Below are 15140 nucleotides of genomic sequence, written 5' to 3'. Positions count from 1 at the left end.
TAGGCTTTTCTTCTTCCACATTTGCTGCTTCCATTCCCTCCCTTTCCCCACTCACTGTCCTCCATTGAATGGTACACCAACTGGATCTCCTTTCCCCTACCCATCTACGTAGCTAACTCTGACCACCCCTACTAGTGCCTCTTGGAGTATTCTCTATGTTCCCACACATCCAGACTGCCACTTTTTCTTTTCTAAGGGCAGGTCTACACTACAGCTGAGATCAACGCTCTGAGATCGATCCACCGGCGGTCATTTAGCGGGTCTAGTAAAGACCTGCCAAATCGACTGCAGATCGCTCTTCAGTTGACCCCTGTACTCTATCCGCGACGAGAAGAGTAAGGTAAATCAACGGGAGAGTTTCTCCCATCGGCCCCCCGCGGTGTTGACCCTGCAATAACTCGACCTAAGGTACATCGACTCCAGCTACGTTATTCACGTAGCTGGAGTTGCATAGCATAGGTTGACTTACCGCAGTAGTGTAGACATAGCCTAAGATCTACCCTTTTCCTTTTTCTCCAGAGACCTAAAACTCTGGTCCAGGTTCTTGTCATTTTATGTCTTCATTACTATAATCTCTTCCTCCCTACCCTCCTTACCACCCACATCACCTCCCTCCAATCCATTCAAAACAGAGATGCTGAGATCATCTTCCTTACCTGCCCCTCTGACCATATCACTACCCTCTCTGCATCCATCTTTGTCTCCCTCTTCTCACTGCATCTAGATCAAGCTTCATGTCCTCACCTTGAAGGCCCTTCACAATTCTGCCCCTCCCTACCTGTCCACTTGTCTTTCATTCCCGTGATGGTCACTTCATTCACTTATTTGCCAATTTCTCACACGTACAAACAAATAAAATGCCTTCTTCCATGCTGCCCCTTTTGCACGAAATGCCCTTTCTGCACTGATCGATAAAACTGACAGCACAATAGGCACTGGATGCCCTGGAAGAAAGTGCAGCTACAGGAGGATTTCTGCTTCTCTCCCTTGTTTAAAGCAATGGGATGGAGTGTTAGTATTTTCAGGCTTGATAGAAGAAGTGAATATTGTGCAAGGATTTGAAAAGTTTCTTCTCCACTGGGCTATGAAGGGGAACTAGTTTTATCAGATCTGGTGAAATTCATTGCTAATTGTGATGGGTAATCAACAGGCAGTATCGGTAATCAAAGCACCACCCTGATTCTCTCTTGCTGTATAGGTCTTATCAAACCGCTAATACAAAGCAAGTGTATCCTTTTTATATTGCTTAGCACATTCCTTGGTTAGTGACACACTAGAAATCACGTTAATCACATTTCAGATCTCCACTGTCTGATTCTCTTCTTTGACATCCTTGGCTCTCCTCTTTTTTTCTCTCTTCGACACCATATATTTTGTGTGCCTGATGTGCCAGGAATTGTTAATCTGAAACTGATTGCAAATCTTTGGTAATATATATAATTTAAAGGCCTGATCCTGCAGCCCTAACAGAAGGAGTAACTGTTACACGGACCAGAAGTCCCATTGACTTCAATGGGGCTACATATGTGAATATGGATTACTCCTTTCAGAAAGGGTTTGCAGGGTCAAGACCTGGGAATTTAGCATTTTGGGCCACATTTACAAAGATGCAGATAGGCATGTAGTGGGTTTTAGGTGTCTAACTCTCATAGGTTAAAAAACTGGGCATGTGTAGTCTTGAGAAAAGACTGAGGGGGGCCTGATAAGTCTTCAAATATGTTAAGAACTGTTATAAAGAGGAGTGGAACCTCCGTGTCCACTGACTGTAGGACAGGGAGAAGTAGTAATGGGCCTCATCTGCTGCAAAGGCGATTCAGGTTAGATATTAGGGAAAACTTTCTAACTGTAAGGGTAGTTAAGCTCTGGAATAGGTTACTAGGGGAGGTTGTGCAAATCCCAGCATTGGAGGTTTTAAGACAGTGGTCCCCAAAGTTTTACCTCGTGCCCTCTCCCTTACTCCTGTCCGTGTCCCCTCCCCCCGGGGCCAGGAGTGGGGCTGTGGCTCCAGGATGGGGGGACGCAGACAAGGGTAAGGGGGCTGGGGCTGGGAGCCAGGGGCGCAGGGCAGGCGTGGGGCTGGCAGCCGGGGCCCTGCCCATTGATTCTAGGCCCTGTTTCTGTTAGATGAGCTCCCTCAATTCCATGGACATCAGTAGGATTTGGGAACAAACAGCACCAGGCAGGATCCAGCCCCTAATATGCTGGCAGTTTACGCTGAGAATTTTAATAGGGTCCAGCTGGCTGGCTGTGCCACTGCCACTCCATGCAGTGTCAGGTTGATTTTGAATGGAGTAGCTGCCTTGGCCACTCTCATTTATCAGGTGCTATGATTATGACCAGTAATGGGAAAAGAAAATGAACTCTTAAAACGGCAATTGAACTAATCTTTCTTTCTCTTTACATTTTGATTTTCATCCATTCTTTGCTTTTATCTTTGGCCCCCTCCAAACTAGTGCAATGTAATTACATCTGATGGGAGACCAGGGTCTGCAACTACAGCAGGTTTTTGAAGTGCTGGTGCCAAGTAATAATGTACGTGGTACTATAGTCTCTCTGCAGTGTGTGACCTGCTCCTGTTATAATGACTTTCTGAGACCCAATGTCCACAGGGCAGATTGCATCCTCTGTGTTACATGCTCCAAAGCTGGCCCTAACACATCCTCACTGGAATGTAAAAGTAAAATTCAGATGTATTACTTGTCCACAAGGTAATTGGAGAATTTATAATAGGGCCCAGTGCAAGCAAAAACCCTTGTGCCTAATCAACAGAGAGACGGCGACCTTCCTGCTTCAAAGAAGAAACGGCAAGCAGGGGAGAAGATTATGTATACTTTGGTCTCTGTACCACATGGAAATGACATCGCATCTCTCTTTGAACTGGATGCCACCACTCTTCAGAGAGCTGATTGCCTGGTTCCAAGGTAAAAAAAATAAAAAATAAAAAAAAAATGCTGCATTGATAAGGTTTCTCTCTAGCATTATACTGGTGAGTAAAGCAGAAAAATCAAACATATGCTAGTGTTGTTCTTCAGTTGAAACTGAGGAGCCTTCCCAGATAAACAAGAGATGTATAAAACATGATCCTGCTGCTGTGACTAGATAAAATAATTATAAGGATAAAACAAGTAAGACTTAAAGGGAGACTGTCAAGATATAAAAACAGTGGTGCAAATGTTGCACAGGTGTAATTGAGAGCAGAACTGGGCCCAGTATGCTGCTTGAAAAAAACGTACCATTAATAAATCTGAGAGAATCATTCCCAGTAAATAATTTATGCAATGAATTTTGCTTTGTTTTCTGTGCATGCACTGCCCATAACACAGCCTGGTTTCTTGGAATGTATTTGTTGTTCAAATTCATTGAACAAATAGTTTTTGAGGTTTTTACTGCAGAAATTAATTGTGAATATTTGAAATTTGAACAGTATTGCTTAATTGCGATTGGTCAGATAAGTCATAAGGGTTTTTTTTTCTGTTCCATGATTGAACGTTCAGTCACTTGGGGGACAAATTCTCCTGTGTGTCAATTTAAAATTTGGTTTCTGGTAATATTTGTGTATGCAACTTTGAAATTTGTTTTCTGTGCTCCTTTTTCCTAGCACAATTCACTTGCATGAATATTCACAGACTGTTAACATGAAAAGGGAGACTGAAAACTTGGCCAAAGTGAATTAATGTAAAAAAGTAGAATGAATAGTCACTGCAAAATGTTTGCATTAATTGCCCATCTCTAGTTTCTAACAACACCACAAATTGAAAGAATTAAAAAAATCTAATTCATGCTGTTTGTGCACTTGATTCTCAGTTTGACTGATATTATAAGTGCTTATTCATGTAAGCAAACTTATTGAAGTCAAGCTTACTCACATGAGCAAAGGTTTTCAGGATCGAGCTATTAGACTGTGACTATTAATGTGTTGCCGTTCTTTGAGGGTCACAACTCTGCAGAGGACTGTTCAAATAAAAGAAAAAACGTGTTTTCATACTTCGTTGAAATTCACAGAAGTATTTCTGTTCACACTAGATTTTAAAACCTTCCCCTCATCATCTTTTCCTTAAATAAAACTTTACTCGTGGTCTCTCCATCCTATTGTCTCAAAACATTCTACAGAACAACGAAGTGTGTCGCTTCCATCACTTTTTCTCCAGACCTGTTGTTTTACTGTGTTTGTCTTTAGGAACTCTTATGTTCGGTTGAGACACCTATGCACTAATACTTGGGTGACAAGTACTAGTATTCCTATAGATACAGAAGAAGAGAGGCCAGTGATGTTGAAGGTAAATATTGATACAAGTGTGCTAACTTTCCAAACTCATTCCTATAATTGTCTGTGAATGATTTAACTTCCCTACATATAAAGATATATAATAATTCAGAGGAAGATAGAGGATTGCTCACCAAAATTAAACTCTGTTGAAAAAACAAACTATTTCAGATTGGGACTTGCCAAACAAAAGAAGACAAGGAAGCGTTTGCCATCGTATCGGTTCCTCTGTCTGAGGTCAGAGACTTGGATTTTGCCAATGATGCCAACAAAGTTTTAGCATCCACTGTTAAAAAGCTGGAGAATGGAACAATAACACAAAATGAAAGGAGGTGAGTAATGGTTTTTTTTTTTCAGATCACTTTCATATAAAATGAATATGTATGGTATCCAAACACCACAGTAATGGACACACTAGTAAAATCTAGATAGATCGGTAGGAAGGAAGGTGGTTAGGGTGCTAGCCTGGGGCTTGAGACTGGCTGTGCCACAGGCTCCCTTAATGACCTTGGACAAGTCACTTAATCTCTCCTGTGGCTCACTTCTCCGTCGGTGTAGGCACTGCCCTACCTCACAGGAGTGTTGTGAAGATGAAGGCATTGAAGATTGTGAAGTGCTCAGATACTATGGTAATGGGGGGGCGGGACTTAAAATGATCTAAAATAGATAAGGAGAAATAATGTGAGTTTCAAGATTTACCTAGATTATAGAGCAAACTTTAAACTGTTTGCGTTCTGTAACATCTGCATCCAGTGAGCCTGATTCTCGTTTACATTAAGGACCTTTACCCCACTCTGGCAGTGTAATTTACACCCCCTTTACGCTGCCAGAATGGTAAATGAGTGTAAATGAGAATGTGGCGCAACATCAACTCCTCTCCCTTCTATCTATAACCCCCTGTCCTCTTTGTCCCTCCTACTTTCCATAGTCTCTTCTAAAGGCTGTTCATAGAGGGTCTGCCCTTTGCATTCATCCATACGTCAACTTCAGTGCTACTAGAGTGTCTGCTCTTTACACCCTCCCAGGAATTAAGAGACTTCGTTGCACGTTGCTGCCAAATACATCATACTGCTGGGGGTGTAGTATGTTAGTTATTTTCAACGCTCCATGGACAAATTAAATATTAGACAGTATCTCTGTGCACTGTTTAATTTGTAACTTTCATTCACAGCTTTTTATTGAAAATGTTAATTTTTTGGTGATAAAATTAAGCTTCTGTCGACTATTGAATCAAGAGGTTTTTGTCAATAATAAATGGAACAGAAGGTTCAAGAGTAGATAGATAGATTTATCCTAACATGGCATGCTATAATGGCCTAGGCATTGGTAGTTAACCCTAAAGAGCTGACAGGCCACTTCATCACTGACTAGAGCCGGAGAAGCACAAAGTAATTAATTGGGGTGTGATGTAACAACAGTGCGTCTCACTATTAGCCTTGTGACCGTGAAACATTGAGATTCAGCATCATCCAGTAGTGGGGCTATTGCTGTGATATAATGCTGAAAATATTTCATAGTGCTTTCTGGACGCTGGCATTATTTGTGTGTCTCTGTGATTTCCTGGGGAAGAGTAGCAGTCCTCATTCTTCCCTTCCCTGTCCCTTTCTGGCTTATAAAGGTAGGGATCCTGCCAGTACCAAACAAGTTGCTTAGCCCTACATCTGCACCCTTCACCTTTTGCTGCTTGGGCAGCACTCGTGTACTGTGAGCCTTGTTCTACTCAGACCAGGTTCCAAACAGGTTGATGTACTCCAGGAGATCTGCATATGGGCTGAGATTTTCAAAGCGGGCTAGGAGATTTAGCACATGGTTCCTCTTGAGAGTAATAGAAGTTGTGTGTTTAAATTCCCTAGTCTGTTCTTTTTTTAAATCTCAGCTGAATATCCACATGCCTCTAGACCCTATAGTTTAGAAACCTGGGTGTAGGATATATGTACTAGGCCAAATTCATCTGACACTTTGGAGGTCTGTGGGTTTAGCTGCAGGCACAATTTAGCCCACTCCTTGTTGAAAGCTTTTATTTTTCTTTCCTCTGCTTTCCCTATGAGCTGGTCACAAACACCCAAGGTGTAGTTACTGAGCCCACATGGGATCTTCTTGGCTTTTTGCAGAGCTGCTCCTGGAAAGCCTGTAGCCCTTCTCAGGGATGTTTGTTAAAGTGGGGTCTGTTGTCCATTTGAAATTCAAAGGTCCATCTATATATGTTCTGCCATATACATGTACAACTTACTGTTTCCGTCTGCCTCCTCCAGGATGGAGAAGCCATTTTCTAGTATTAGAAGTACCCCTTCCCTTTTGGTGCTCTTTACCATCACCCTTTCCCTTTAGCAGGGAATGCAAGACGTGGTCTTTTGCAAATCCACCTTCAATACCTCCTTGGCTAGTAGGTGTACAGAATAGGAGGTGGATGCTTGCATGCTCTTCCACTGCATGCAGTGCTTTCTATCTAAAGTGGCCAGCATTAGTGGTTACCTGAAAAACTAAGCTGCATATGAAAACATCTTGCTGCTGTTGCTGGTGTATTTGTGTAGATTACTTGTTTCTGGATACTGTCCATCAGTTCAACTTGCTTCCTGTTTTGTTGTGGTTCTTTAATGCTTTGGTAAACATCCTTGTGATGGATTTAAGCCTCTGCTGATCCAAAGTCTTGAATCCTTAAGCACATATCAGGCTTGGCTTTGCAGTGATTGAGGTTCTGTTGTGCCACAGAAAGCCTGTTCTAAAATGTATGGATTTTTTTTTTTAATGAATCCTAGCAAGTGTTGAACTGTATGGTAAGGATTTCTCTACTCGTTCTAGGTTTGTAACCAAGCTGTTAGAAGATCTCATTTTCTTTGTTGCTGATGTGCCTAATAATGGGCAGGAAGTTTTGGATGTGTTGATCACCAAGCCAAACCGGGAAAGACAAAAATTAATGAGGGAACAAAATATATTGGCTCAGGTATGTTTTGGATATTAGCAGTTTATATATGTACATATGGGGGAGCTCCTGAAAGAAGATGGTTGTTTAATTAACGAGGCTACATAGTCCTTTGTTAACATCCACTTGGGATTTCTAGGTGTTATTAGCCGCACAGGGCTCACCTATTGTTGTCTAAATGAAAAAAGGAAAGATTTGATGACGGCACAATTAAATATAAATGGCTATATTCTGTTCTGAGCTATGCCTGTGCAACTCCACTGCATTCTATGGCTATAAGAGAGAGTAAAGTCTTGCCCAAGGATGATAAAGTTGAAACAAATTTCCTACTCTAGTCCCCAGTACTGTAAATGACTCCACATCTGGTGAACCTGTGCATTCTCATGGAGCTGGAAGGACCCTAGTTCATGCTAAGATCTGTGCACTTGTGAATCAGACTTAATATTCTTTTAAAGTAGCTTCTTGAATAAACAATGGTGAAGAGGCTGGAAAAGAGGAATAACAGAATTGTCCTCCCCTTTGACTGTAAATTTATCCACATTTTTTCTGCACGATGTCAGTGAGTAGATGGATGGGACAATGTCACTGTTTTAATGTCTGAGATTGTCGTCCCCCCGCCCATCACATTCAGTCCTATGTAGATGGCAAGAGTGGTGCCCTATTTCTTACCTGGCTTAAGGTACTCCTGCGACATTTAGTGTAAATATGAATAGAAATGGCCAACTACAGTCATACAGAAATCTCGGTTTTGTTCTCACCCTCAGTGATTTTAATTCTGAATAGATATTTGGGATCCTCAAAGCTCCTTTTAAGGACAAAGGAGGAGAGGGATCGATGCTGAGACTTGAAGATCTAGGAGACCAGAGATATGCTCCATACAAATACATGTTAAGGCTATGTTACAGAGTCATCAGACATTCCCAGCAGGACTATAGGAAAAACCAGGTCAGTTGTAGCCAAGATATTTTCCCCAAAATTGTTACATAATTGTATACTCTAGGTCTAACCCTGTGCTCTGTACTTGTATTTGGAATCCCGTTGTATTCCAATGAAACCACTCTTGTAAGAAGGGGCTGGTGGACTGGGCTCTGTGGGCATTAGTATATAGCAAATCAATCATTAAAGCATTGACTTCTCATGCTGAACAATGGTATTTTTTTTAGGAATTTTTATGAGACCAGTGAACAGCTTTGAAATGTTATGGTTTCATTTCCTGGGCACATGCTCCATACCATTTCTTCCTCTTTATAAGCTCCGCAGGTTCAAACATGAGAATGGGACTCCCAGTTTGTGGGTCTCTGCTGTATCACTAAAATTATGCTCTTGGATGTCAGACTAGAAAGTGGGAGAGTTGCATGGATTTTTGAATTCTTCTCACTGCCAGATTTTTGAAGCAAAGAGTAATAGTGGTCTCGGAAGCAGGACAGATTCAGTCAAGCTGCCCAACCTACCACCGCAGGGTGCCCTTTATGAGTGGGAGAAAGTTCAAACCCACTTGGTCCAATATTTTTATGAACTAGAGTGGAGAATGAGTCAACCCAAGGACTTTGCTGGCATGGAGGACTCAAGATAGTGTTGAAATGCTGTGTATGACTTCTATGGTTCCTTTCTAGAGCCTTTCAAAATATTTCTTGCCTCTAAAAACAAGAAGAATACTTCTTCAAAATAATGTAAATCCCAAATTTTCCTTTTATTTTTTGTGCATTTGGAGCTGGGGGAGGGGATTGTAGAAGACTCGGAAGTGTTGGCCACCCCTAAGACAACTAATTTTTTCTTGGCATACATTATTCAGTGATCACAGATTTACTTCACTTCATGCCACTAGTAAGAGATGTGGTTTTGAGTATCAGTTGGAAGGATCAATTGAGCTGATCCTAAAAGAAAGATACTGCTTCTTACAGGCTGTTGTACATGTCATCCTGAGGCTTTTTTATTTTTCAGGAATATATTGCCAAGAACTTCTGCATCATGCAGTCCCAGATTGGTTATGATATTCTGGCAGAAGACACCATCACAGCTTTGTTGCACAACAACAGAAAACTACTTGAGAAACACATCACCTCTAAAGAAATAGAGACATTTGTTAACTTACTCAGGAGGAATCGAGAGCCAAGGTTTGAAGTAGCCCACATACCTTTCTTCTGTATTGATACTCTTTTATTCTTGTAACAGCTGTGAATCTGCTTTCTATTTGCTTAAATTTTTCTTAGCCCTGGTAGAGGAAAAATAAAATAAACCCACATTGTGATTAAATTGTTACACTAGAGAGAGCAGAAATCCCTGCAACTCTCTTGGTTTCACCACCGCTTCCTGTCTGAGTGTAAAATAAATGGAGTGTCTAATGAAAAAAGTATCTTATTTTCCAAATAAGACGTCCAAGTGTAAATATACAGAAATAATGTAAATGTATGAAGTCAATGTACTGAGGGCCAAATTACTTTTATGGGAGCTATTTATAGTACCGCTGGGGGCTGTTGCATTGCATCACTGTAATTACTTTGCATATATCTGCAGCCATATCACCTGAAGCTGTGATCTCATCACATCCCCCAAGCTAAGCAATGTTGGGCTTGGTCAAAATTAGAAGAGGAGGCCATATTGGTACTCCAATTCCCTGGTTCGTTGTTAGAAGGGAACTGTGCCTTGTAAAGGGTCCTATTGACCTTGTTTATTTAAGGTCTCTTGTCACTTTTTGCAAGAGGAAGGATCTTAATTTGATTGGCTGAATTTATTATTTGAATGCAAAACCTTCAGTTGGGCTTATACGCTAGGTGCAAAAACAATTCATAGTTTAAAAACACACCTGACAAAACAGTTCAGGATGACCCACTGTTAGCAGTTGGGTCCTGCCCCACAGCATTGACTCATGTGGAAAGTCCCATACACTTCCATGGCCTGGTTTGCATGAGATGAGGTATGCAGAACTGAGCTCCACAACACACACACACACACACTCTCTCTCTCTCTCTCTCTCACTCTCACACTCTCTCTCAGCATACAATCAGGGTATGTACTTCCCACCTGCCAAGCCTAAGTAATTACTTTCTGCCTACTCACATTTCCACCGCATTTTCAATCAGATGCAGTGTTGTGTTTTTTTTTTTTTTTTTTTTTTTAGTTTTTGCTATAAACTGTTATGTAATGTTGCTATGCACTGTTACTTCCATCTTAGCAAGTAGCAGGTAATTAACTTCATTTTAATGGTGGAGTAACTGGTTCCTGAATATGATGTACTGTTGTATTTAGACCTTTCATTCAAAAATACTTTATGAACACAAATATTCTAGAGTTCAGAAAGCTTTTGGTAATGAAAGTGTAACCCAGGGGTAGTCAGTTTATTTTTTGTCAAGACCCACTTTTCTTGGTCAAGGTATAGTCAAAGTCCAGACTCCAGAAAAAATAATAATTGTAATAATAAGTAAAATAAAAAGATTTTGGGGTCTGTTCAAAAGCATCTAGCAGTCCGGATTTGGTCCACAGTCTGCTTATTGACTACCCCGGTGTAACCTATGCTAACGCAATGTGGCAATCTCTCCCCCTTTAGTGGCTAGACTACATAGAGAGTTTTATGAACCGGCTACTTGCTTCAGGCTAATGGGCCTGGTCCGGGTGGCAGAGGCTCATGTTTTCAGATAGAGGTCTTGGGTTCATTCCCTGATCCTCACTAAGTGACTGTGGGGCAGAAAGCATTTAAAGTTGCCTTAAACAGGTAGTTGTGGATTACTGCAGCATAGGGGATTCCTTGGATGGCATAAACACAGCTACACCTGTTTTGTCAGTCACTCCCCCATCCTTGGTATTTAGATTAGGGGACAGTAAGTGGCGGGTGCACCAGGGTGGGATAGGTGGTCCACAGCGCACAGCACTCCTCTGGATCCTGGGCCAGTGATGAAGTCCTTAGTGGAGTAACCCCACTGGCACATCTCAGAGCATCCTTTAGGCTGCTGTAAATTACAATAGGGGCTGTTTGGGTCACCTTTGCCTCACTCGCCCTGAGCTGCAGGGATTGAGAGCTCAGCACAGCTCAGGATTGATCTCAAGATTGATCTTCAGCGTTTAGAGGTTGTAATAATATGAATAAACAATGATCAAGATTTGAATACAGCCTGTATTTAGATAACTCTAGCACTATGGGCTCCCTTGTGGCGAATATTTCAGAGATGGGCATTCTAGAAAAACCGAAGATAGATAGGTAAACAGATTTCCTTTGTGATGCTTCTGTGTAATATTTTGTTAAATTTGCTTTTTTCCTGTCCAGATTCTTGGATTATCTATCAGACCTGTGCGTTTCTAACACAACTGCCATACCGGTAACTCAGGAACTGATCTGTAAATTTATGCTGAGTCCAGGAAATGCTGACATCCTCATCCAAACCAAGTAAGCAGCTGTAACTGAAACATACTTGTCATTGTTACCTTGCCTTTCTTGCCACATTGGTAACAGGGTTTATGTGTAGCTACAGTATGCGTTATTTATTTGAAGGCTGGTTTCAATGCAAATAGACAATCCCTTGGAATGCTCCATCATCCCAGAGGATATTGATGAGGAGGAGGTCTGGCTCTACTGGATTGACAGCAATAAGGAACCACATGGCAAAGCTATCAGGCATCTGGCCCAGGAGGCTAAGGAAGGCACAAAGTCTGATTTAGAAGTCCTTACCTATTACAGGTAAAACAAATTTTTTTACTATTCAGGGAACCTGATGCTACTCCTATTGAAATCAATTCAGGGGGAGGGATAGCTCAGTGGTTTGAGCATTGGCCTGCTAAACCCAGGGTTGTGAGCTCAATCCTTGAGGGGGCCACTTAGGGATCTGGGGCAAAATCAGTACTTGGTCCTGCTAGTGAAGGCAGGGGGCTGGACTTGATGACTTTTCAGGGTCCCATCCAGTTCTATGAGAGAGGTATATCTCCATATATTATATTATATTATTAATTGTCATTGTGTGAAATTGGAGTAAGGTCAGATCTATGGTCTGTTCAGAAACTGGAACTAAGTTTGTTTTAAAAAAAAAAAAAAAAAAGCAAGGATCACAATTTATTCAGTATTTTCCAAAGAGTGTTGAGGCTTCGATGCTTGTGATGCATCCCTGTGCTCTCGAAATGCTGTGGTTTTGGCTCCCCCCTTTCCTAGCAAGTGGGATTACACAACAGCTACTTCAGTGGACTCTTGCAGACAAGGTGTGCTCTGAGCTGTTGTCCAGAAGCAGAGAGAAATGAGCACCATCAGCACTTCCCGGTCCCCGCCAGTGGAAGGCAGGGGCATGAAACAAAATCTTAAATGTATTGAAAGTGACTAGTTCAAGGGTTTTATCCCACAACCGTTGTTCTGTGTGTGGGACTTTCTTTGAACTCCAGTATGAGTTGGGCATAAAATTCAATGGGGATAGGAGCCTAATACTAGTGTTTGTAATGGCAAGTCAGCTTCTTTGCTAACAAAGGGGCTGTATTATTTTCATGATCTTACATTGGAATGGCATAGATCAGGCTCCTGAGAGTATATTCTCAGGTACGTTGCTCTGTGCCATTCAAAGAAATCTAAGGTACTACTGAAAGTGTACCATTATTTTTATTACCTTAAGGTACCAATTAAACCTCTTTGCAAGGATGTGCCTGGATCGTCAGTACCTAGCCATAAACCAGATTTCAACACAGCTCTCAGTAGACTTGATCCTACGATGTATGTCTGATGAAAGCCTCCCTTATGACCTCCGGGCTTCTTTTTGCCGTCTTATGCTGCACATGCATGTTGACAGAGATCCTCAAGAGTCCGTAGTACCTGTTAGATATGCCAGACTGTGGACTGAAATTCCTACCAAGATCACAATCCATGAGTAAGTTTAAAAAAAAAAAAAACCCCAAAGCATTTTAAATGGCTCAAACCTACTCAGAGTAAAATTGTAAGTGGCTGTAATTTTAATGCAACACACGTGAACAGATATTTTGCTGCAGAACACAAACCATTAAGCACTATTAACCCTGGAGATTTAAAAGGGTCACTTTATTTGTAAGTGCGTTTTTTAAAATGCATTATGATAAGGGAGATGGAATGGCCTTTTCCTGGGAACTACAAAGCGTGAAGCCATTACATTCAGTTAAATATTACACCCTCACTAGGCTGAACCTTAGTTTTACAATTAGAGCTTTATTGTGGCTTTAAAGCCACAACTTACAGTCAGTTGAAGCAGTTCAGAGGCAGTAGCCTCAATCCAGGAAAGCGCTTAAGCACATGCTTCATTTTAAGTATGGGAGGAGCTCCATTGACTTCAATGGGAACTCTCACCTGCTTGATTGCTTTGATGCACTGGGGCCTTTGTGTATGAGGCAGGCACAGTAGTTCTGGGGGGCACGAGCCACAGTGCAGCAAATACTGCTGCATTCTTTCACAGGGTGCAGTGTCTGCTCCCCCTCCTTACCAGCTCATTTCTTTTTTTTGGGGGGGGGGGAAGGTGGATTGTGCAAAAAGGGGAGTTGATCATGGACTTAACTTCTTACCATCTTTTCTACTATCACCACTGTTGTTGAATCCCCTAGACTGGTGCCACAAGTGGAGGGAAGATTTGTTTGCATCCTTTGCCTGGCACCCTGGTGCACACAAGCAGGACTAACTGCAATCTAGCTCTTTTCTGTACAAAAGAACTTAAAATAAGGTTAAAGCATCATGAATAGTTGGGGGATTTTGTTATTTTTTATATTACAGCTCATCGTATCCATGGAAGAGGTTAATTTTGCTTCTCTCTGTTTTGCCTAGTAGGTATGATTCTTTCACAGACTCCTCGAGAAATGACATGAAGAGGAAATTTGCTTTGACCATGGAATTTGTAGAAGAGTACTTGAAAGAAGTTGTAAATCAGCCATTTCCTTTTGGGGACAAAGAGAAAAACAAACTTACATTTGAGGTACTTTTCAGTTAGCTTTGTCACAATTTATTGTACCCCTTGAATCAAACAATGAAGCAGTAGAGCATAACTGTTAGCTGTATTAACCAGGTTTTCTTTTGAAAAGAAAAGTTTAAGAACATATTTGATTATACAGTAGAACAGGGGTTTGGACCCCTCAGGGGTTATTATATGGGGAGGTCGCGATCAGTCAGACTCCACCTCAAACCCTGCTTTGCCTCCAGCATTTATAATGGTGTTAAATATATAAAAATGTGTTTTTAATTTATAAGGGGTGGAAGGCTTGCTCAGAGGCTTGCTATGTGAAAGGGGTCACCGGTACAAAAGTTTGAGAACCACTGCGAGTAGAACCTCCCGAGTTATGAACACCTCAGGAATGGAGGTTGTTCGTAACTCTGAAATGTTTGCAACTCTGAACAAAACATTATGGTTGTTCTTTCAAAGGTTTACAACTGAAAATTGATTTAATGCAACTTTGAAACATTACTATGCAGAAGAAAAATGCTGTTTTTAACCATCTTAATTTAAATCAGTGGTTCTCAAACTTGTGTACTGGTGACCCCTTTCACATAGCAAACCGCTGAATGTGACCTCCCCCCCCTTAAATATATAAAAAAGTGTTTTTAATTTATAATAGCATTATAAATGCTAGAGGCAAAGCGGGGTTTGGGGTGGAGGCTGACAGCTCGTGACCCCCCATGTAATAACCTCGTGACCCCCCCGAGGGGTCCTGACCCCCAGTTTGAGAACCCCTGATTTAAATGAAACAAGCACAGAAACTGTTTCCTTACCTTGTCAAATCTCTTTTTAAAAAAACTTTCCAGCATGCTTCCAGTTCCAAATGAGATGTGTGGTTGATTCATAACTCTGAGGTTCTACTGTAGAATGTTCTTTAAGAAATATCTTAATACCCACTTCCTTAATTCCACTCTTTTTGCTTCCCACTTTTGTTTTATACTGTAGTGTTGCTGTGTGCTGTTAAACAGCTGCAGTTCCTCACCACACCAGAGGTGGCTGCATTTCAGTAGCAAATGAAGTGATTTGTGTGTGGGAGAGG

At 41.4% G+C, this 15140-nt stretch overlaps 1 protein-coding gene across 1 annotated transcript in view; it reads left to right on the top strand.

Moving 5' to 3' along the window:
* Nucleotides 1-15140, top strand: part of ITPR2 (inositol 1,4,5-trisphosphate receptor type 2) — a 346451-nt gene that overhangs the window by 111155 nt on the left and 220156 nt on the right. Inside the window, exons 11-20 of the mRNA XM_026652241.2 lie at nucleotides 2770-2921; nucleotides 4178-4277; nucleotides 4436-4596; nucleotides 7064-7205; nucleotides 7968-8129; nucleotides 9126-9298; nucleotides 11443-11562; nucleotides 11668-11853; nucleotides 12767-13018; nucleotides 13939-14083. Of these exons, the coding sequence (XP_026508026.1) occupies nucleotides 2770-2921; nucleotides 4178-4277; nucleotides 4436-4596; nucleotides 7064-7205; nucleotides 7968-8129; nucleotides 9126-9298; nucleotides 11443-11562; nucleotides 11668-11853; nucleotides 12767-13018; nucleotides 13939-14083 (1593 nt within the window). The remainder of the gene's footprint in view (nucleotides 1-2769; nucleotides 2922-4177; nucleotides 4278-4435; nucleotides 4597-7063; nucleotides 7206-7967; nucleotides 8130-9125; nucleotides 9299-11442; nucleotides 11563-11667; nucleotides 11854-12766; nucleotides 13019-13938; nucleotides 14084-15140) is intronic.

This window comes from Terrapene carolina, unplaced genomic scaffold (assembly GCF_002925995.2).
Source record: "Terrapene carolina triunguis isolate 2854851 unplaced genomic scaffold, T_m_triunguis-2.0 Scaffold112, whole genome shotgun sequence".
Classification (NCBI taxonomy): domain Eukaryota; kingdom Metazoa; phylum Chordata; order Testudines; family Emydidae; genus Terrapene; species Terrapene triunguis.
The sequence above is the reverse complement of the archived record's forward strand: the minus strand, read 5'-3'. Positions and strand labels throughout refer to the sequence as shown.